General features: G+C 33.8%; 1 protein-coding gene, 1 long non-coding RNA gene and 1 pseudogene across 3 annotated transcripts; all 3 read right to left on the minus strand.

Moving 5' to 3' along the window:
• Positions 1-335: 335 nt before the first annotated feature.
• Positions 336-5,121, minus strand: LOC145604905 (uncharacterized; annotated as a pseudogene). The gene is made up of 2 exons (XR_014104978.1): positions 1,677-5,121; positions 336-1,511 (listed from the first exon to the last, which is right to left on the minus strand). The product of XR_014104978.1 is annotated as an uncharacterized LOC145604905 (transcript).
• Positions 5,122-9,744: 4,623 nt separating this feature from the next.
• Positions 9,745-12,589, minus strand: LOC145605889 (uncharacterized). The gene is made up of 5 exons (XR_014105154.1): positions 12,343-12,589; positions 10,964-11,035; positions 10,827-10,865; positions 10,667-10,724; positions 9,745-10,118 (listed from the first exon to the last, which is right to left on the minus strand). It is a non-coding gene; the product is annotated as an uncharacterized LOC145605889 (long non-coding RNA).
• A 6,460-nt stretch (positions 12,590-19,049) lies between these two features.
• On the minus strand, positions 19,050-20,532 carry LOC145605386 (putative carboxylesterase 18). The gene has a single exon (XM_081661428.1). It carries the CDS (start codon positions 20,366-20,368, stop codon positions 19,313-19,315), a length of 1,056 nt encoding a protein of 351 aa, XP_081517554.1. The 5' UTR covers positions 20,369-20,532; the 3' UTR covers positions 19,050-19,312.
• Between the last annotated feature and the right edge of the window lie 2,589 nt (positions 20,533-23,121).

The raw sequence follows: 23,121 nt of genomic DNA on the forward strand, positions 1-23,121 counted from the left end.
AGGGGTATATATATACATAGAATATTATAAGTAGGGTTTGCTTAGATAACAATAAACCCAAGATCTAGAATATTCTGGAAACATACAAAGTGAATAATGGATATCCACACAATATTTTCATAACATCTTGTAAATTTTCTTTAAAATAATTAAGGTCATTTTCTTTAAAAAAAAAAAAAGAATCACGTCGTTAATTAAACAACTCACAAGTTCAACTGGTTAAGGTATGAAATACTTTGAATTTTGAGTTGGTATTCTAGGTATCAAACCCCCCCCCCCTTTTTTTTTTTTTGAGAGCATTCTTGGTAACTATCAACCTAAAACCAACAAAAAAAAATACTCTAGAAAATTGTTTAAATTTCGAAAATTCCGACAAAAACACAGTAATTACACTGATTTGTGCGTGTTTTTGTCATGAATTTTTAATTTTATACAATTTTCGAGGGTATATTTAATGCTTATATGTAGCCCTAAGGGCTATATACAGCATTACCCAAAAAAATAATCAAATACTGTATATTATTTGGTTTCTTTTTCTCAAAAAAAAAAAAAGTTATTTGGTATTTTGGTCAACATCGTAACCACCACCACATAGTTGTCAAGTACTTCATAGTTTTTTCTCAAATTAAAAAAAAAAAAAAAAAAAAAAAAAAAAAAAAAAGTTCTTAAGAAAAAAATCAGTTAACAACGAAGACTAGCAGGCCAGCCAAGTAGCACCTAGCTAAAAGCCAACTCGTAAAACACAGCATAAACATTAGCATATACGAAGTATACTGATAAATTTTTTTTGAAAGATAGTGATAAATTAGTACTGTGTACAATTTTTTTTTTTTTCCTAAGCTCTGCACAAATCAAAATATATTCCATCTCTTCCAAGTTTCATTGTAGAATTGTACATGAGTACATGACACTGAAATCACAGGATGTTACAGTTTAATGGTCTTCTTTTCCCATCAGAGTAAGGAGGAAGAGTAGTATCCTTCACGACTCTCACCCCTTCCTCCCTCCTTCAACTGGCTTTCTCGTTAACTGCAATATTTTCAGTCTGTTCTACCAGTATAATAACTCGATATCTCCTAAAGTCCTTCCTAGCCGTTGCTACTATCACCCTGTCTGCACATCATCATCAGTTCTACAGTTTTTAATCACATCGCTCAAAACCTATTCACAAACACAACTAAACAATGTCAAAATGACCAATAATTTAAAGAACAAAACAGTCAACTAATAAAAGATTTTTAGACCAGGAGAAATTAATTGCTCCAGGTACTTTTGAGTGGACTTGAGAAGCATATCGGATGGCACTACGCCAGTTGGAAGTACAGTTGATCAAGGCCGCATCAAACTCCATATCCAGCTCCACCTCCACCGCCTCCAAGAGCCTCTTCTTCATTTCAATCTAGCTTCTTCCCATTGTGGATCTGTGCCAATTGCTCTCTCCCAGCTACATACTTCTCGTTTTCTCAATTTCTTGGTCCTGCATCTCCTTAAACTTGGCTGCCTCCTCAACCCTGAAATGAAAGGGAAAAGAAAGCTGAAAAGTGTATGCTAGTGATGCTACTACATAATTGCAATATGCATGAGCAAAAATTTGTTACAAGCCAAACTTTACATAAAAGATAGACAGGCTTCAAACTTTTTCTTACAAATTACAACATAATAAATAACGTAATCACCTCAGTCTTTTGAGTGAAAAAGACGCATCTCAGATAGCACCACAGCTACAAGGTGCTTGCACAAACAAACGAGATTTAAACCATTAGGTGCTTCGGAATATAGACCTCTACTTTGTTAATGCTTTCATGTGAATCATGCTTTACCTTAGTGATGAGAGTGTTGTAGAATTGCAGGCAAAAAGGCAGCAGAGAATTGAGCTTTGCTCATGGCCAGGAATCCTGTGGTTTAGTCATGGTTATAAGCCTTTTAGCCTCTGCCAGTTTTGGTTCAAACATATCAGTCGGGTGCCAATAAGGCTATACACACCAACCAACAAAAGTAATAGCTACAATATAATCATATTCTATATACTGTACTTTGTATTATGTACAAGGAGAGAATAGGGAGTCAGATTAGGTACCGTATCATTTATCATCAATGCACTTACATTACTTTGCCAAAAAACAAAATGTACTTAAATTATGTTGATGCAACTATGCAAGGGATTCTAGTAAGAAGAATTTAGCTACAAGGAAACCAACAAATCTTACAAAATAAAAGAAGTCTCACATATTTAGCAACCCTTACGAATCAACAGTAAGCACTAAGCAGTATATTCATTGTATAATTATACAGAGAAATCAGAACAAACAACAAAAATCTATAACACAAGTAACTTACTCAAATTGGCCTAAATAAGCATGTGGTGATGAGAAGAATAGACATTCAAGCATCTAGATAAATGGATATACTAACATTTCAAGTAAAAGGAAATGTGGCAATTAGATAACAATATCAGCCGAACAATTTTTCTTCAATTCTACCAAGTTTCAATACATCTTCTAACTGCAAAATTTTACGAAAACACACACACACACACATGAATTCTCATTGCATTCTTTTTAGCAATATAACTGATTGATCAATACTCAGCAAAAATGAAGGCATCCTTATCAATTATCATGGCATTAGCATTAGACTAGTGAATTTGCCTTCTGTAACGTGCAGCTTGCATTTTAACCTTAGCCATTTGGAGTCAGTTGCTAAGTGTGCCTTCTCTAAGTTCAGAATTGATTTCCATCACAAGTTATAACTTTCATACTCTGCAATATCATCTACTATCAGATTATCAATAATATTTCTAAAGATACACAACAAAGAAAATTTCCAGCTCAGAGTATCAATAATATAAATGAATATATTGAATTTTAATTCAAGGGGTTACAGACAGCTTTCATCCATCTGCAAGAGAGTTAACATGATAGGTAATGTGATTAAAATCTAATCGTGACTTTGTGATTATACACTTCATAGGACAGAAGAGAAGAGAGAATGTCAATTTTGAGGTTAATTGGCAACAAAGCCATAAAAGTTTGAAGGTATCAAACTATATATGATGAAAAGAGAGCAATACAGTTGATACAAAGAATATTAAAATCGAGAGAAGCTTCTTATAATTTTTATTTTTTTTAAGTGATACAAAAGTAATGCTCAACTGTAGAACAGCCACATTTATACCTGAGGCACAATTCTTTCCAAAATCCCATGGTTGTAAGTATTGAAACCATCTCAAATTCAACTCAATTGATGAACTTTCGCAGCAACTGGCTATCACGAAACAAAGGGCCGGTGAACAACGAGAATGTGTCAGCATCAGCTTCAAACCCGTTGCTAACCATAATATCACAATAGTGTAAGGCATTTGGAAAGTCATTGTGTTGAATAAATCCTTTTATAACTGTGTTATAGGTTATACCATCTGGAAAGCAGCTCTTTTCTTCCATATTAGTGAGAACTTGAATAGCTTCACTCATGAGCCCTTTCTTGCAGAAGCCTTTGACCATTATATTGTATGTTCTATTATTAGGTTGAAGACCCTTTGATACAAGATCGGAGAAGAAATTTGTTGCATCTTCAAGTTGTCCAGCCTCGCACAAGTTGTCAATTAGGATATTGTAGAACAACAACATCTGGCTTAACACCATTATCCTCCATTTCTTCTAGCAATTTCACAGCCTCATCAAGCCGTGCACTTTTGCAAAGGCTGTAAAGCAAGGAGGCATAGGTGACAACAGTTGGAGTAACTCCATGAGCCTGCATTTCCTTAAAAAGCTTACGCGCAGATGGGAGTCTATTGGCTTTGCACAGCCCATCGATAAGAGTGTTATAGGTAACAACATCAGGGGTTATTCCTTTTCGAAACATCTCTTGGAAAATGTTTAGGGCCTTATCAATGTTTTTCGCCTTGCAATATCCATTTATTAAAGTATTAAAACTGAAAAGATTAGGCTCATAACCATTTTCGGACATGATATTGAGTAGGTTCTCTGCATCTACCATCTGACCACACAAACAATATCCATCCAGTAACGCATTATAAGTAATGATGTTAGGAGTCACACCTTTCTCAATCATGTGCCTTAGAATGGACTGAGCTTGATCAACACAACCATCTTTACAAAAACATGTCAACCAGCATGCTGTAGGTCTTAACATTTGGTGCTATGTTGCTCTCTAACATCTCAGTCAGCACACGCTGAGCCTCATCCCCACAGCCGGAATTATAAAGGCCTCGAACCAAGGAAGTATAAGTGACAACATCGGGTTTAATGCCCTGAGTTTTCATGGAGGAGAACAGGTCCAGGGCCTGTTGTAACAACCTGTCCTTACAAAGACTATCGATAATAGTGCTGTATGAAACAATGTCAGGCTTAAAATGATATATAGATTGCATTTTGTTAAGCAAAGTGAGAGCAGATGCATTGTCGCCAATCCTACAAAGCCCTTTGACAATAGTACTAAAGGCAATAATGTCGGGTTGTAAACCAAGCTTGACGATTTTATCCAATAAATGAGCAGCTTGGGGGAGCTTATCACAGTGGATAAAACCATTAATTAAGGTATTAAAAATGACAAAATTAAGAGGATAACCAAGCTTAAGTCTTTTAGCAAGGAGAGAGAATCCCAAATCAACTCTACCCAAATGACAGTAGCAATTAGTAAGAATACCAATAGAATGCTTATTGGGTTTAATACCATACAATTCAAGCTGGTTGAAGAGAGAGATAACGGTGGAATGAGGATTAAAGCGCTTCAATTTGACAATAGCAGTAAATAACTGGTTGAAATAGATAACAGAAGGAAGAGGGCGCAAATTAATCATTTGATTAAAGAGAGAAAGGGGGGATTTGAGGTCTTGAAACCCTAATTTGGATCGTTCAGTAATAGATTGAAGAAACAAGTCACGATTATCAAAAGTATGAACATGATTAGGAAAATAATATCGGGAATGAAAATGAAAGGGGGGAAACTTGAAGAAATGAGAAGGAGAGAGAGAAATACCGCCATGGGAGAAGGATACAGAAGCAGAAGCAGCAGCAGCTCTGAAACTCATCTTCTTCAGACAATTTTTTTTTTTTTTTTGATACAATTCTTCAGATAAATTAATACTCGGTAAATGTGGCATTTTACACCTACCAAAAAAATACATATGGCATTTTACTGTATTTTCTTTTTTTTTTCTTAAAAAAAAAAAATAGCATGCCTCCCATTAATCTCACCGGTATTGCCCGTAGGATCAATTATGAGTGGTTAGGTTCCACCAACCCTCCCAATTGTTGTCGTAGAGGATCAAACACGAATCTCCCTACCAAATGTAGTCTAATTCACTACTCCGTACTACATCAACAACCAATTGATTGATTACTTGTATATTGAGTGACGTATCTATAAATTAATACAACAAAACATGTTTACATCATTTTTATGTCAAGCTGTTATTAAAATTTCTGCCAAAACAATATATAATGTCATCTATACTCTTTTTTCTTATTTTTGTTATTCTACTTAGCTTATTTTATTCCCTCATTAAAAAAATTAAAAAAAAAAAAAAAAAAAAACTTAGCTTATTTTATGAAAGCAACGTTGTATAATTTTTATTTTATTGGATACGTATAACTTAAATGGGGAAAACATGCTTCATTATTTTTTTGGATCTCTTGAAATCGGGAGGAAAGCTCTAACCACTTGAGCTATCCCAAGCTTAAGCATTTTACCAAGGAGAGAAAACCCAAAATCAACTCTGCCCAAATGACAGTAGCAATTAGCAAGAATACCAATAAAATGCATATTGGGTTTAATACCATACAATTCAAGCTGCTGGAAGAGAGAGATAATGGTGGAATGAGGTTAAAGTCGTTTCAATTTGACAATAGCAGTAAATAATTGATTGAAATAGATAACAGAAGGAAGAGGGCGCAAATTAATCATTTGATTATATAGGAAAAGGGGGGTTTTGAAATCGGAAAACCCTAATTTGGATTGTTCAGTAACTGAAGTTAGAAACAATTGACGATTTTGGAAAGAAGAGAAAAGTCGAAAATGGGAAAGAAAAGAAGGGGAAAGAGGATTACCGCCATTAAAGAAGAAAGCAGATGCTTTAGAAGAAAACATCATCCCTGAGTTTCTCGCAATCTTCGATCTCCTTCTCCCTTTGGTGCTTTGAGTCCTTTGGTGTAAAATACTCAGGAAATGTCATTTTCGTATTGTAAGAAAATAATTAGGGAAATTCTCATTGGTAATCACAAACTTTTTTTCTCATTGGTAAAGTCTGAAAATTTTAATTATCAATGGTAATCACTAACTAATAAGATTAAATAAATGGTAACCTTAATAATATTTAAACGTTATTTAATGATTAATCAGGGTTAAATCTTGGTTAAGAAACAATGAATTTACTTTAATATCCTTTAAATTTCTTTAAATAAAAACAAAAAATCCAACCCCTCCCCTGCCACCAGTCAACCGCCAGCCCCCCCCTCCCTTACCACCAGTCTTTATCTATCCCTTCCCCCGTCGAAGACCCCACCACCAACATCCCAATTTCAAAACAATCACTCCCTCCCCCTGTTCCCGACCCACCCTCTCTCCTCTCATCACCACCAATAGCTTGCCCGATTCCCTCTTATTATCTCCTCCCCGATCCCCTCTCCTTCAATTCCCCGATTTCCTCTCCTTCCCCGATTTTTTGGTTGAAAATTCTAGGTTTCCAAAATCATCAGTTATTTACAATTGTTAATTGCACAATTCAGGGTATTATAGGGGGTTTTGGGTCAATTTTTGCTCGAGAATGGGGGGGTTTGGTTCGGTTTTGCTCGAAAATTGGGGGGGGGGGGTGGCTAAGATTTGCTTGGATTTTAGGTTGGTGGTCGAATTATGTTGATTTTCGGGTCGATTTGTTGGTTTTGGGTCGAATGGGTCGGGGCTTCGATGTTAAATTCGCTGGGGGGGTTTGCTGGGTTGGTCGTCTAGAGGTGCGGGAGGCTGAACGTCGACAGAGGGAGGAAGTGGCTTGTGGTTTAGATAGGTGGGGGAGGAGGTCTGTTGGGATGGGGGATACAGTGGTTGGAAGAGCAGCGAGAAGGAGGAAAGAGAAATGAAGAAGAAAGAATGGAGGGGTAGAGAGAAAGGAAGAAGAAAGAATTAGTAGGGGATAGTTGTGTCTTTTTGCAATCCAATAGCTAAATCATGGTTAAGGAATTAATAAGTTGTTTAACTTAAGTTACTATTGTCTTAGTTATGTTATTTTGTGATTACCATTTATAATTAAAAAAGTTAGACTTTACCATTGAGAAAAAATAAAAGTTTGTGATTACCGGTGAGAATTTCCCAATTAATTATAATTAGCAAGTTGACTATAGAAATAACTTTAAGAAATATTTGGAGCGATGCCCTATAAAAAGGGAGTGATATTATGTACTTCCACCGCTCACAATTATGTGCAACAAAGAGACACTACAAGAAAAAGGGTAATTAGCGACGGCCAAAGTAGTCGCAAATCCGTCGCAAAAATGGATTTGCGACAAATTTGCAACTACTTTGGTTCGTTGCCAAAGACCTCGTCGCAAATCCATTTTTGCGACTAATTTTTCAACAGTCGCAAATTTAGCGACGGATTAGCAACGCCTTTGCAACTGCCATTTAGCGACTAACTTTCAAATTTTAGCAACTAAATTATTGTCCGTCGTAAAATATTTGCGACGAATTAGCAACTACAGAGACCAATGTTTTAAGACTACGTTTGCGACGGATTAGCGATTACAAGACCAAACTTTTGCGACTACGAGACTAAACTTTTGCGACTACGGAGACTAGTTTTATTGCGACAGATTTGCGACTATTGAGACTAATGTTTTTCACAACGGATTTGCGACTACATACGAGACAAAATTTTGCGACTGCAAAACTAATTTTTTTGCGATAGATTAGCGACTACTGAGACTTATTATTTTGCAACTAACCAATCAGTCTCTTAAAACAAATCTGCAGTCACTAAATTTTTGTGACTGACTATTAATATTTAGAGACCATAATTTAGCGACAACCAATATCAATCCAAAACAAAAGGTACCCATGCATAAATTCAAATAACAAAAATGTTAATTTTATTCAAATATCCAAAATATCATCAATTTTGTATCAATGTATTAAAAATCACCTCCATATAAAGAAAGCTACTTCAAATAAGAACTAACGAGTTAGTACCACCAATTAAGAAATAAAAATCACTTAGTTGCATCACGAAAGGCGCGGGTGACAGTAGACGTAGGAGACTTAGAAGGACGGTAACATTGTTGGACAAGTGATGCTATTTTCTGCAATGTATTTTGCATAGCTAATTTTTCCTTCTTCCATGTAGCTTTTTCGATCTCATGATTTTCGAAAAATTCCTTAGAATATTTAAAACTCTCTACCGCTATTTTTTGGCTTTCTTCTACCTTGTTATGGTTTTCTTCCGCCATCTTCTTTATGATATGTCTAATTTATGTAGTATTTTACCCCCGTCCCTTGGTCATTATTAGTAGTGTTTTTGGCTCTTTAGAGCCACTTTTATTACTAATATGTGTTTTCTAGTGTTTTCGTAGTTTTGGTTGAGTTTTGTAGGGAATTGCACCTTTGGAGTACTTTCCCGGGATTTTATGGAGCAACTACGAGCATTGGAGGAGCACGGCCATCTTTCGTAGCCCAAGATCGTTTAGAGTAATCAAACCGGTGAATAAGGGCTCGACTTGTGTGAAGACGAGGCATTTGGACCGAATGATTAAAGCCCCAAAGAGGATATTTGGTTTGGGCCAAGTTACGAGCCTAAACGAGGAGTCCAAGCGGCCCAAGGGTATCTGCCCGATGGTCCGCCCGATGGTGCGCCCGGTGGTCCGCCCGAAGGCGCGCCCGATCGGGCAAAGAAGACTTATATCGCAGCAGCCCTTCGCCCGATCAAAAAGGCGCGCCCGGTCGGGCGCGTTTCTCTGATAGATCTTTTAAGCATCGTTTAGTTTGTTTTAGTTTAGGATTCTTGCTTATTATAAATATGTTTTGGTTAAGCAAGTTTAGTATTCTTTTTTACACTTCCTTATTCTCTCTTTACTTTTGTAATTCTTTCTCTAGACTTCCTCTCTCTACTTAAGCTTATTTCCTCTCTCTACACTTTGTACTTTGTTCTTTACTCAACTCTTTATTCCGATTACTTTGGTAACGACTTCTTTTCTCTTAATCTCGGTTATTTATTTTATTCTTTCGGCCATGTCTTATTTTATTGCTTTGATTAGTTTAGATTTAATTATGTGTGAGTAGTTCTCTTTCTAGGGTTTATGGGGATCCATAAATAATATGAAGGGGTAATTTATTGTTGTTAATTATCAATGCTATATTAATTTCCTATTGATTGATTTAATGCTCTGTGACTAAATTAGGCCTGATCTCTTATGCATGAGTTTGACAACATTGATTCGAGATTCGAGAGATGAGAATTGATGTTTAGGTCTAGTTTCAATAGGCAGGTTAATCTATAAATGGTTAAGTCGAGATTCAAGAGATGAGATTTAATACCGGTAGACTAATTCTGTGATTGTAATACGTAGCGAAAGCCCTTTATAATCTGGTTAATTGATGCATTGATGATTGACTATTATGTTTTACCCTGGAGTATTATTTATTGGTGAACCTATGCCCTAGGTCTTTAATTCATTGATTCCTCCTATTTTATTCTCCCTACTTATATTCTTCGTAGTATAATCTTTAAATCACAACAAATTGTTACTAATAATTTAGATTGCTATTAATTAATTAGGAATAGAAAGACTAGTTTCCCTGTGGATTCGACCCTACTTCCCTATCTACTTTAGTTAGAGGACTTAGGTAATTACTTTTGATTAGGTGATACGACTTTAGCCTGTCACTTTAGTTCTTTAACTTGAGAGTTTAGTTGAGATATCATGGAAGAAGTACGTGGAAGAAGATGCAGTAAGTTGAGAAGTAGGATCACTCTTGTAGTACATTTGTGAAGCACTCCCTAAACCGTAAACTTTTCCTTTCTTTTGTCCACCTACAATCTCCAAATAGACTTTGTCGGGGTTGATCTCAATTCCTTTGTTCTTTTATTCCTCAAGTTTTTTCATATATTCTCCCTATATTAAGATATGTATTAGTAACTATGATCTCAAATGTTAAAACTTAAAAGACTAAAAACGTTAAAAAAAAGTTATTATAAAAAAAAATGCAACAATTGTAGTAAAATAGTTATTGTAAGCAATTATTAGTAAAAATTTTGACAGAGTCTCCTTTGTAAATTGAAGAATTCCCTCCAATAGGGTATGGCTTCAAAATAAACCTGTTTCAATTCACATTATGCCATAACACTTATAGTAAATCCTTGAACTGAGCTCTAGTAGGAATGTGCAATTTATTTTTAAGATTCAAATTTGGAACAAGGTAAAGAATTTCAGTATGGACACAGTGGAGTACAAAAGAGCAATAATCAACCATACACAAAAGGCTTTCATCTAATGGTACAGTGCCATATGCAAAAAACATTTACAGTGATTCCGATTTCCCACCCCCAACCCTCTCAATAAAGATATCCAATACCCCAAGTTACCAAGAGTGTTAAACATATGATAGAACTCTAATATATGCCAAGATGCTAGTAATTTGAAAAAGAATAAAAGAGCGTTACCTCCTAATAACTCATCTAATGACTGGCTTCATGTGGTTATGCGAACCACATACTTTCTCTATTGCAAATAACATTTATGATAGAATAAGAAGTAGTAAAACAGCTAAAACTATGCTGTTGAAATTTTGAATTTTAAAACTTATAAAGAACAAGATCTTACTTTGAGCAAAGCATCACTTCCTGTAATATGACCATAATTCTGGATGAATTAAAGCACAACATTATTATTTGATTAGCTTCGAAACCAATCTGATATATAGACCGAATAATTGAGAAATCAGATTGTAGAGAACTTACCACAATCTTCTCAGCTACATCGCATATCTTATCAACATTAGCCTCAGACAATCCTTATATACCAGTCACATTCTTCACACACAAAAAGAAAGATATATTGTATAATTCTGAATTCTAAGTCAAAAGTATAAAAACAAAATTACTGTCTGCCACTTCCATACTAAAGCCAATTTAATTTGGTTGTATGAAATTATGCAGGACCCTGCTAAGAAAGAGTTAACAGAGGAGTTGTTTTACTATAGTAACAAGTGGAACCCAAATCTTTTCTTCTACTTTAAAGGGACTAAATCAGAGGATGAAATGAGCATGCATCATAAGTGCAATTTCATTAATTTAGACTCGTCATTAATCTATTGCTATTCATTTGTAAGTAACAATGTGCTTTTCTCTTCTTTTTATAGAGACTGCTTTAATTTTGACACATTGGATGAATATTTTTCAAAAAACAATCATGAAAAACCTTTCCTCGTTGGTGTCCAATTCATCGCAGTCAGTCTGACTAATTCATTTATATAAACTCCTGTTTATAAGTTTCTATCATTTAAACTATCAATTACAACATCTATATAAACATATTGCAGAGAGAATTTACATTGTCAGATATTATTCATTCTGCAGTATACAATTCTGCCACAATTCTGGCACCTAAGACACAAAATTACTGCAATATAATAAGTTAAAAAAAAATTCAAAACCAGGTAATCAAACCATTAACACCATTAAAAATAAAAACCCAACACTTTAATGCAATGGAATTTTATTAGCAAGAATAAGTAGCGAAACCTAAATTCCACAGCAGTGTAGCACCCAACAACACCACAAGATCAACCACAGCTAACTTAATCAAAATTCTTCGGGAAACCTAATCTTGGTTTTATTCATCCTCTTCATCATTGTCATTCCTATACTTAATTACAAGTAAAAATGCATAAACACTTCACTTGATTATTCTTTCATATTCTGAAAATTATACAGAGAATTCGAACTGATCCAGACCTTGCAAACCTCAGGGCAAATGAAATCAGTCATAAAGAAATTAAAAATAATTGGGGCTTTTTGAATAATAAATCATGTTTGAATGGTTTTACAATAATTGACTTCAAAAATAACCCAAAAATTCGCAATTGGCGGTCAAACAAAATCAATTCAATCTTCGCAATAAACCAGATTAAATTCAATTCAATCAATTCACAACTCATTTAATTCGCAATTCAATCAATTAGAAATATAAAATCAGTTCGCAATTTGCAAACGAAACTAGACTAAAATAAATTAAAAAATTGGAAAAATACTCAATGATAACCCTAAATTGCAATTAGCAAATTGCAATATGAGAATTATTGAATGGACACTAGGAAAAGGAAGCATGCGTAACTAACCGGGGAGGAGATGGATGGCGCAACGGCGACAGATGAAGACGACGGTTTAATCTGAAGTTCTGAATTGAACTGTTCTGGCCTTCGTTTTTTGTTTTTTTTTTTGGTGAGGATGAAGAGTATCGAGTAGCACTGTTCGTGAGTAAGGAGTGATATAATTTATTTATTTTTAGGAAGGAGTGATATATTTGTTTATTGTGTTTTTTGGCGGCAACAACTTATTGTACTACTTTTACTAAGGGTTTTTATATTTTCGTACCAAAAAAAAAAAAAAAAAAAAAAAAAACTTATTATATATTAAGGGTTTTAATTCCTTTTTAAAAAATTTTAAAAACAATAGTAGCAACTACCATGTTAGTTGCAATATTAGTCGCAAATTTTTTAAAAAAATTGTTTCAAATTTGTTAGCCTTAGCAACTGCAATTTAGTCGCAAAAAGTTGTAAGAATGTCGCAGATTAGCGACTGCATAGCAACTATTATAAAATATGTTGCAAAATTTGCGACTACTCACTTTTTGCAGTCGCAAAAATAATTTTTGCAACTAATTATTATGGTAGTCGCAAATATTAGTTGCTAATTAGCGACCGCATAGCAACTACTGCAAAATCAGTTGCAAAATTTGCGACTGCTCGTCTTTTTCAGTCACAAAAATAATTTTTGCGACTGATTATTATGGTAGTCACAAAAATCAGTTGCTAATTCATCTTTTTCTTGTAGTGAGATATTATTTGTGAGATACGAAGTATAAAATAAACCTTTGTTGCACATAATTGTGGGCGGAGGAAGTATATATGAAAATTTTACGGGGCGTATGATAATAGAGATAGGGATAATGAGGATAAGAAGGTAGAATAAGGCCCTATTCTATTCACCTTAAAATAATGATATTAAGTAAAAAATTTAAATTCAGTTCAGTAAAATTAAAATAAGTTCAGTTCAGTAAAATTCAGTTTTCTTAAAGAAGAATTATAAAAGAAAATCAGTAAAAAAAAATAATTTAAGTTCAGTAAAAATAATTTAAGTTCAGCAAATATAATTTTGTTTCAGTAAAAATAATTTCATTTCAACAAAAATAATTTCATTTCAGCAAAAATAAGGTGAAGAGAACGGGACCTAAGGATAGGGAATTGACACTTTGGTATGATTTGAGAATTAAATTTGGAAAAAGTAGTGAAATTACTTAACTATCCTTGCTAACATTTTTTTTTTTGAATAAATCCTTACTAACATTTCTCCTCTCTCATTTTCCTTCCCTTTTATTAAGGGTAAAATTGTCTTTTACTTTTCAATATTAATCCCTACACCTTATACATGCCCCCTGTTATAAAAATAGAGATAATTCTTTTTTGGGTTTTTCTAAGCTATGCCCCTAAGGTAATCGAGTTTCTAAGCTGTACCCATGCTTTTTCAAATTTCTAAATTGTGCCCCTCAACTCACTACCATTAATTAGAGGTGATCATTTGCGGGCTTGAACGGGAAACGGGCCGGGCCTATACTTCATTTTTTGTCCAACGGGTTTATTGTAGTTAACCCGAGCCCTTTCATGCGGACTTGATAAATTGTCCAAGCCTGCTCTATTAACGGTCGAACTTGCCCGCGGGCTCACGGGCCTAAAATAATTGTTTTACTTTTACCTAACACTAATTGATTTTTTTATCATTTACTTACTTATGTTAATATTATTTTGATTTAGTTATCTTAAAAATTTCTTGATCTCATTAATGATACTAGAAAAAAATATATAATTAACTTTTGACATATGTTAGTGAAAAATATGAAAGAATGAACTTATTTAATACAAGTATAATGATAAAATATAAAGGGAAATAAATAATTGTAGTTAATAATAGCTTGGAGTCCAATATAGTCTATTTGTATTTTTTTTCTAAAATACACTACATAATGAACTAACTAAAAAAATCATTAAAATATTAATTTTTGAAATAAACGGGCCGGGCAGGCTAGCCCGCGGTACATATTGTCTTGTCCATGTCTGCCCATTTATATTAACGGGCCGGGCCTAGCCCGCCCAAGTTTTCAATTTTTTCAAAATGGTTGTCCAAGCTCGCTTATTTTGCGGGTCGGGTTGGGCGGGCTTAGCGGGTTGACCCGTCCATGAACAGCTCTACCATTAATGAATGGTACCCTTCTTGGGACTTCCACGTCACCTAAAGTTAACTATAAATTTAATAAAAAGATGATAAAAGGTAAAGAAATGATACGAGAAATAAATCTTACCCACAACAACCCTAATAACGAAAACTGAAGTCACGAGATTTTACTCTCAATTAACTTTTAGATAACTAATAAGGGTACATTTTAGTATTGATAAGAAGTTGAAGGGCACGACTTAGAAACTTGAAAAACATGGATATACCTTAGAAACTCAACTACCTTAGGGGTATAGCTTAGAAAAACCTTTTTTTTTTTTTTTAATCCCTATCCTTTTCATATGGGATAGAACAATTCTCATTAAACAAATAAGGAATTATTAATCCTTATCCCACCTTCAATCCCTACAAACAAACACCCTCTTAAAGGACAACTGCCAGTACCTTATTTAGTACAGACCAAAAACGCGAAAATAACATACAACTATTTTGTAAAGAACTTCTAATTTTATCTACTTCGTATTTTTTTTTTTATCTTTTAAACATCTGTAATATTAATAAAGAACATGATAACATTTTGTAATGAACATTATTTATATATACCCACCATTATTTAAAATAAAAGACAAAATTCAAATAACATTCACAATAAACAATGAACATTATATCACAAATAAATGTACATTACACTGACAATCAAAGATTATGGACATATGTTAGAGGGAAAATAACATATGTTTATATGTCCATGCTCTTTGATTGTCAATGAAAAGAATATATGTCCACTATTAAATTAAGCACGTACAATGTGTCAAAAAAATTAAACAAGTTCAAACTAACAATTTGAGGCATCGCGCCATCACCCTAACCACATACTAATTTATTACGAAGTACTCCCTCCGTTTTTAAATACTTGCTCCACTTTCCTTTTCCGGCTGTTTTTAAATACTTGCTTCATTTCCTTTTTTGGAAAGTTCTTACAATATTTAATTCATTTCTTACACTTAGTGGACCCAACATAATACTCTCTCTCCTCTTATTCTTCCACTACTTTTGCTTTTTACAATTTTTTCTTTTTTTTGAACTATCCCACTACCTCCATATTTTATTAATTTCTCCAATTACTCCTAAAACTCTGCGTCTCCGCCTATGGAGAAATGGAACAAGTATTTAAAAACGGAAGGAGTAGTTAACAAGGATAATGATACAACTAATTTAAAACTTTCGTTTTAATAAAGTGTTAAATCACAAAAATAAAATACTTGTACAAATGATCCTAAGTACAAGGTCCACAAGATGGTTGGGGAAAGACTTTTGATTGAGTAGTTGGCGATTTCCGTTGCATTTCCCATCCATTGGTCCTACTTTGTTTACTAGCTACCCGGACCACAAAAGTGACAACCCCAAATGGCCAAATTCAATCCATGAGTGATGAGTCCATCTGTTTTTCGTACACCGTCAAAAGAAACTAAAAATATTACGGCGTCTTGTAATTATTTTCAACATGCTACGGAGTGTGATCTTAATTTCAGTTAGTCTTTTAAGTGTTGAAATTTAAAAGAGACTAATGTTATTCACCTAATTTTGAATCAAGTTCCGCTTACACTTTTTGTTCAATTTATTTTCACTTCGTAATGTAAGTTAAAAAAAAAAATATTCATACGGGTAATTTTCATTCTAATGCGTAAGTAGTTAGACAATTTTAAAAATTTTCAAACAAAATTAGTTTTTTTTTTTTTTTTTTTTTGAAAGCAAAAAAAAAAAATTAGTTAATGTTAAAAGGTTTCCAAACAAAATTAGTTAATTCTTAAATACATAAGTTCATATATAGGAATGAATAATAGGATTAAATAAATCAAATTGAACAATGCCTTTACGTGATTAGTGATAATTAATTTTGAAACATTATCCATCACTATGTACAATTGTACACCCATGCCATGTTTACTGTACTATACACATCATCTTGCACATATTTTCTTGTTTATGTAAAACTATCTCAAACATGTAAGATAATACTTCGTAAATATTATATGTGGTATATCGATCTAGATGTATAACGGACATTTTAGAGAACGCGGAATGAAGTGATAAACCAACTCGGCAACTCTCAACTTCCCAAGTGAGGATTAGACGGGTGTCATGTGCTAGATCAATGCAGCGTATAGTAAGGTCTAAGGTGAAGATGTTATTAACATACAATCACTTTTGGGATTTGTACGAGCTTATATGTTAATGTTTATTGAAAATTCTTGCTGTGGTAGGACGAACTGATGAAGTACGTAGGAGTGTAGGACTATTAATCATAAATGTTAAGGAGTGTCACCTTGTTTTAAATTTATTCATAAGAGAGTCATGAAATCCACTTGTCAATTAACAACATGCACGTAATAGTCATAATATTCATAAATAGTCACTTTCTCTTTTAAGGGGACATGACATTATCTTTGTGGTCTCTTCCTTAAGTGGGAAAGCCCAAAGAGTCAATTTTTCACCGCAACTCCCAAAGAAAATATGGATATAAGGATTTTATATTACAAAGATAATAATGACACCAATTATATGGGGGTATATAATACTTGTATGTTGTATACTTGTTTGCCAAGTGTACCATCATTCGTCCCAAAGTTTTGTTTTAGGTAAGATTAAATAATTATGTGAAAATTGATTAAGTGATAGAATGCACTCGAAGTCTCGAAGTACAAGACAAATATTACCGGAGTAATAATTTTTTGACAATATCTATTTAAATTAAATATAGTTAGGGGACGTTTGGTTCAAACAATGGTATGGGTTTGGAATGAGGAATGAAACCTGGGTGGTATGGGGTTGGAACTTGATACTTGATTTCATGTGTTTGGTTTTTATCTAGGAATGATAATTTTCCTTTTAATTTTAAACCTAAAGGTATAGGTATGAGTCATACCCACCTCCTCCCTTGGGTTTCAAAAACCCATACCTTGGGGGTTTGAGGTATGGGTTTGAAAAATGAAATTTCAAGAAACAAACACAAGCTATGGGTTTTGGTCATTCCAAACCCATACCTTATACCTAATATGCTTGAACCAAACACCCTAAGTTTTAATAAAGTTATCTAAGGGCATGTGCCGATTTACTGAATTGAACTAAACTGATTGAAGCTTAACTAAACTGAATTGAATAGTCCCTCAAAAAAAAAAAAAAAAACTAAATTGAATAGAGCTGAAATGAATTGTTTATGACTTTATGAGGTGAGGAAATTAGGAAATGAATTGAACTGAATTGATTGGAGCATAAATCAAACTGAACTAAACTGAAATTGTGATGCAGAGAACAGACCCTAAATTCAATTTTTAATTTAAAGATAACTTCAAATTTAGTCTTGAAAGTTGAAATAAATTATGATAATATGATTTAGGTAAGTATAAAAATAAAGGTGAATAGGTGTACTCTTAGGTAAGTATAAAAATACAGGTGAACAGGTGTACTCTAACAATTTATATTTCTCTTTTATAAACACTACTAAAGGTCTGTTCTCATTAACTGAACTCAGCTGAATTGAACTGAACTGAACTTATAGAGCTGAATTGAACTGAACTGAATAGTTTATAAGAGAAGGAAATTAGGAGCTGAACTGAATTTATTAGAGCTGAAGAATAGTTTATAAGAGAAGGAAATTAGGAGCTGAACTGAACTGAAAATAATCGTATGAGAATTGGCCCAAAACCTAATTACATACGAGTAGTATGCACATTTATTTTGTGAAAACAAAAAAAACCCTTCATTGTCCGTAATTTGTAATTTTTTGATTTATTTAAGTTCATTAAGCATATGTTTCTCCTATGCATAATTCTCAATAAAAATGTCATAATATTCTTCGTTCAAAAATAATGTACTTCGTAATTCTTATCACTGGTGATAAACACAACTACACAAGCATGCCTAATCTAATGGGAGCGTACTATTCAAATTCCATGCGTGATTGGAACTTTGGAAGCACCATATCATTTGTGTTTAAGCTACTTGTAATCATTAATCAATGGTTAATCAAGATAGTCCTTTTGAACTGTTTGCGTAATTAGATGATGTACTGTGTGCTCTAAACCTTTTACACCCTTTTTAGTCCCTATCAATCAGAAGACGCACTTTCTAATTTAAGTAGCAATCAAACATTATCATCAATTTTTTTTTTTTTTTTTTTTAGAATATGAAAACCATTGAAACAATAATCATTTATTTGTACTATATTCTCGACTTTAATCATACACTACTCCATAGTTATTACTAGTGCTTGCTAGGAATAATGACATTCTCTCAAGAATAACCAGCATATACCCTAAACCTAATAAATTTATCATCAAATTTCCAACGTTTCATCATCATTCTAATCATATCTTCTTGTAACTTCTCCATAAAATATAAGCTCAAATCATCAAAATCTTCCTTAGAGTTCAACTATAAAATTCACGTAATAAAAGAGAGTAATGTAACATTATAACTGTTAGATTATATATAAAACCAAACAAAATTTAATCAACGAGTTCATAATAAATTACCAAACTTAATGTAACATTATAACTGTTAGATTATATGTAAAACCAAACAAAATTTAATCAACAAGTTCATAATAAATTACCAAACTAGAAAGCATCCCCATGTCCATATAAACCTAAACAACTAGACGTGCCATTAATAATTACGAAGCATTACATATAAACCCTATACATAATCAGTTTATACCAACTATTTTTTTTTTTGTTTCAAATTCTTAAATAAATGAACATATAATAAGTAAAAAACTAAACAAAATAAAAGGTACAAATCACACCCTAAAGTTGTAACTAAAAAAAGTCGGAGGTAATAATCATTAATGAAAGAAGCTCAAATTTTAGTTCGCCGAACTTTAGAAATCTGGTTGTTGAAAAACTCCTTAACCTCAGCAAACAACAACTCAGCTTCAGGCAATTCAGGAAAAACGTAAAAAGCATGGATAGCACTAGAATACTCAACCAACTTCACATCTTTCCCATTTCTTCTCAACCACTCGTAATACCTCTTTTGCCAATCCTTTAAAGGGTCAAACCCGCCCACAAACAACAATGTGGGCGGGTATTCGACCCGACTTATATCCATCGCATTCGGCCCACTTACATTCACGGCCCAATGATCACAGTCCAGCCCATCCGGCAAGAACGCCTTCCACAACCACTGGGTTCGATCCATCGACACAACTGGCGCACCCTCGAGCTCGATTTCCGAGTCGACTCGCTCTTTCCCGCCGAAAAAGGGTTGGATGTTGACGAGTCCGATCACTTTGAGGAGAGAGAAAGTGGAGGATGATTTCGCGTAGTTGACGGCGAGGTGGTGCGCGAGGTTCCCGCCGGCGGAATCTCCGGCGATGAATACGGTTGACACGTCAGCGTTTTCCGGGAAGAAGGGGAGGTTTTTCCGGTTTTCGGGGTTGTCGAGGAATTTAAGGACGGCGAAGGTGTCGTCGTATTGGGACGGGAATTTGTGTTCCGGTGAGAGGCGGTATTCGACGGAGCAAACGACGGCGTTTAGTTTCCGGGAAAAACGACGGCAAACGGCGTCGTATACGTGGGAGGCGGCGCTGAGGAAGGCGAAACCGCCGCCGTGGAAGAAGACGATGATGGGGAGTGAAACGACGTCGGATTTGTGAGGGACGAAGAGGCGAAACCAGAGATTGTTGGAAGGGTCGAAAACGACGTCGTGGGTTGAGACGGAGTTGTACGGGATGGGATTGGGTGCGACGCGGCGGTCTAGAAGGTTCATGAGGGTGCGGTTGATTGTGCCATCTGTACGGCGGACGAAGTCGGTGACGAAGTTGAGGGCTGTGATTTGGACACGTGTTTTGAAGGGTAATGAGAGGGGTTTAGTGGGTGAGGGTGTGGTGTTGTTGTTGGTTGTGGTTGCCATTTGAGGAGAGAGAAAGTGGTAGTGGTTGAAGAGAGAGAAAGAGGGAGTGTGTGGTGGCCTGGTGGGAGAGAAGAAGGAAGGGAGGGAGATTTTATATGTATGAGATTATGAATTATGATGAATATGAATAAGAATATGAATATGAATATGAAATGTGGTAGATTGGATTGTTGGATTTATATGGATAAAATATTGGGTGATAGATTTAGCCATGATTCTAGGCTTTCTAGTGTTGGTTTATGCAAGTTGAGTGGTGCACTCGGTTGTACAATACACAATATTTGTGCGAATATTTTTTTTTGTTCGAATTTAACTGTTGTTATATATAAGTGTTTTGTTAATAATATTTGTGATTTGTATAGGGTGATGGGGATTAGAGATAGATCACTCCTTTATTTCTATATAAGGATTGAGTGACTAGGTATGAATAGATATGATGAGTCTTATAAAAACAAATTAATCGTAAATGAGTAGGATGATATAGTTAAAAAGTAAGTAGCGGTAATTTTGCTCCTAATTCGACTCTAATTATATAGAGTAATACATATATATATATATCAATCATGAGAAAACACTTATTATACATATATATTGATATATTATACTATTGAGATCTAATATTCCTATTCCTTATTCTAAAAGTTGCATATAAAAACCTTTATTGATTAATAAATTGGCATGGAACATTAATACAAAATGTGTACAAATTCACACGTTAATTGGTATAATTACTGTTTCATTCAACCAATCTACTCGTAACATTTTCCACTTGTTACTGTGCATACATTATTGATCATTTATCTAATTAAATGATTAAGAATTTTGCGAGGTAATAATAATGAGGAAAACGATATAAAAAGCCTTAGGAACTACAAAAGGTACATATTTTAGAAGACAAAATCTAGTAAAACTAATTACTGTATATTAGTCAATTTAAACATTAATTACAACACTTAATTAACTTGTAATTTTGTCATACCAATTCAAAAAATATACTCCTTAAATAATGCTAATTTGCAGCCTTCAAAGGTTAAGGGGAGTGAGGGGTCTACGTTGCTTGTATATATGATGAACCCTAATCCGGAGCATTAATTGTAAATATAATAAGTTAATGATAATGGTTGTAGTATGATTATTGGGAGTTGGTTTGAAAGATGAGAAAATAAATGAAAAAAGAAAAAGTAATGGGAGTTGGAAATTGTTGGTTGTGATTTCATGCAATTGTATTCGAATTTATTTTAATGGAGTCCTACATGTCATGTATTATGTTGGTGCACATTTCTTTTCGATGCCAACCAACTTCAAGTCTTTAGTCTCAAAAAATCTTCCCAAAAAAGAAAATAAATACCTAACTTTTAACCCTTACTTTTCCATGTTAAAGAAGACTTTGTAGTAGTAGTAAAACTTTAAAATCCATCCATGCAATGTAGGCATGTTGAGCACCATCTCTAAGCCTCTAACCTCATCAAATCAACCATCGTGTTAAGTTTGATATTATGGGGTAAAGAAAAATTTACTTGGGGCTCACTTGGGGTCGGTCGGGGCCTAGTCTAGCTTGGTGGTTGGTCCGCCTAATTGCCTAAAGATAGACAAGCTTGTGGTGGATGTTAGTTGTCATAATTATTATTTATTAATTAATTATATATATTAGATTCTGATGCTTGATCGAAATCGTTGTCATTTGTGACATATTACTTATACTAACAAGCTTAGTAACCGTTAATTTTTCAAGTTAACTCATTGACATACAAAGATATAATAAAACAAATCCTAGGTTAAAATGTTGAATGTTTAAATATTAAAGTGAAATTATTTATTTTGAAATTGGCACACCATTATTTATCATGGTGGTGAACTGGTGACAAGAGTACTCGGTGACAAAAAAAAAAGTATCACATGAAAATATGGATTTTATTTATTTTTTTATTTTTAATAAGGATGAATTTTGGCATGAAATATTTTAAAATTATGTAGATAAAAAATGTAAGGATGGGAAGTGGAGACGTATTAGCTTTAATTTGTAGGGAGGTGAGTGATGATGAGTCTTGTTGGCGTTTTGTTCTTCTCATAGTTTAAATTGAATTTTTTTGACTTGCAGCTTGTTAGTTGTATAATCCCTTTTTTATTAAATGGTATTATTGTCAATTTGCTACCTCTTTAATTGGTTTGTTTTTTTGAAGGTAGAATTTATACATTTGAACTACTTGTTTCTATATTTGTGAGCCTTGCGTTAATGATAGAATACAATTGTTAGTTGGTTCACTTTGATGAAAAGGAGGTGACTTGGTGAGTGAAGGAACGGGTGGGATTAGAATTGGATGCTGTAAAACTTGTCTCGTACGAAATTTATAATTAGACTTTTAATCCGACTCTAATCATATTAGATAAAATAAATGTTATAATATAATACATTGTTGAATTCGTTATATTGTATACTTATACTTTCTACGTTTTTTTTTTTTCAGTTGCTACACTTTTATTTTCACTGTCTCCTAAACAGTTTTTTAATAGGAGAGAGATAGAGAGGAAGATTAGATAGACTCATGTAGGTAGGAGAGAGATAGAGAGAAAAGAATTGAATGTTAAAAAATGGAAAGTGTTGCAACTAATTTAAAATTTTTAAAATAGGAAAGTGTAGTAACTAAAAAGAAACAGAAAAAGTATAATACCAATTTTTCACTTATTCATATTCTCCACAAATGCAAAGCTCCCATCTTATGTAGGGACTTGAGAAGTTGTTGTTACTCATTGCT

This window comes from Chenopodium album, chromosome 22, assembly GCF_948465745.1.
Source record: "Chenopodium album chromosome 22, dcCheAlbu1.1, whole genome shotgun sequence".
Lineage (NCBI taxonomy): Eukaryota > Viridiplantae > Streptophyta > Magnoliopsida > Caryophyllales > Amaranthaceae > Chenopodium > Chenopodium album.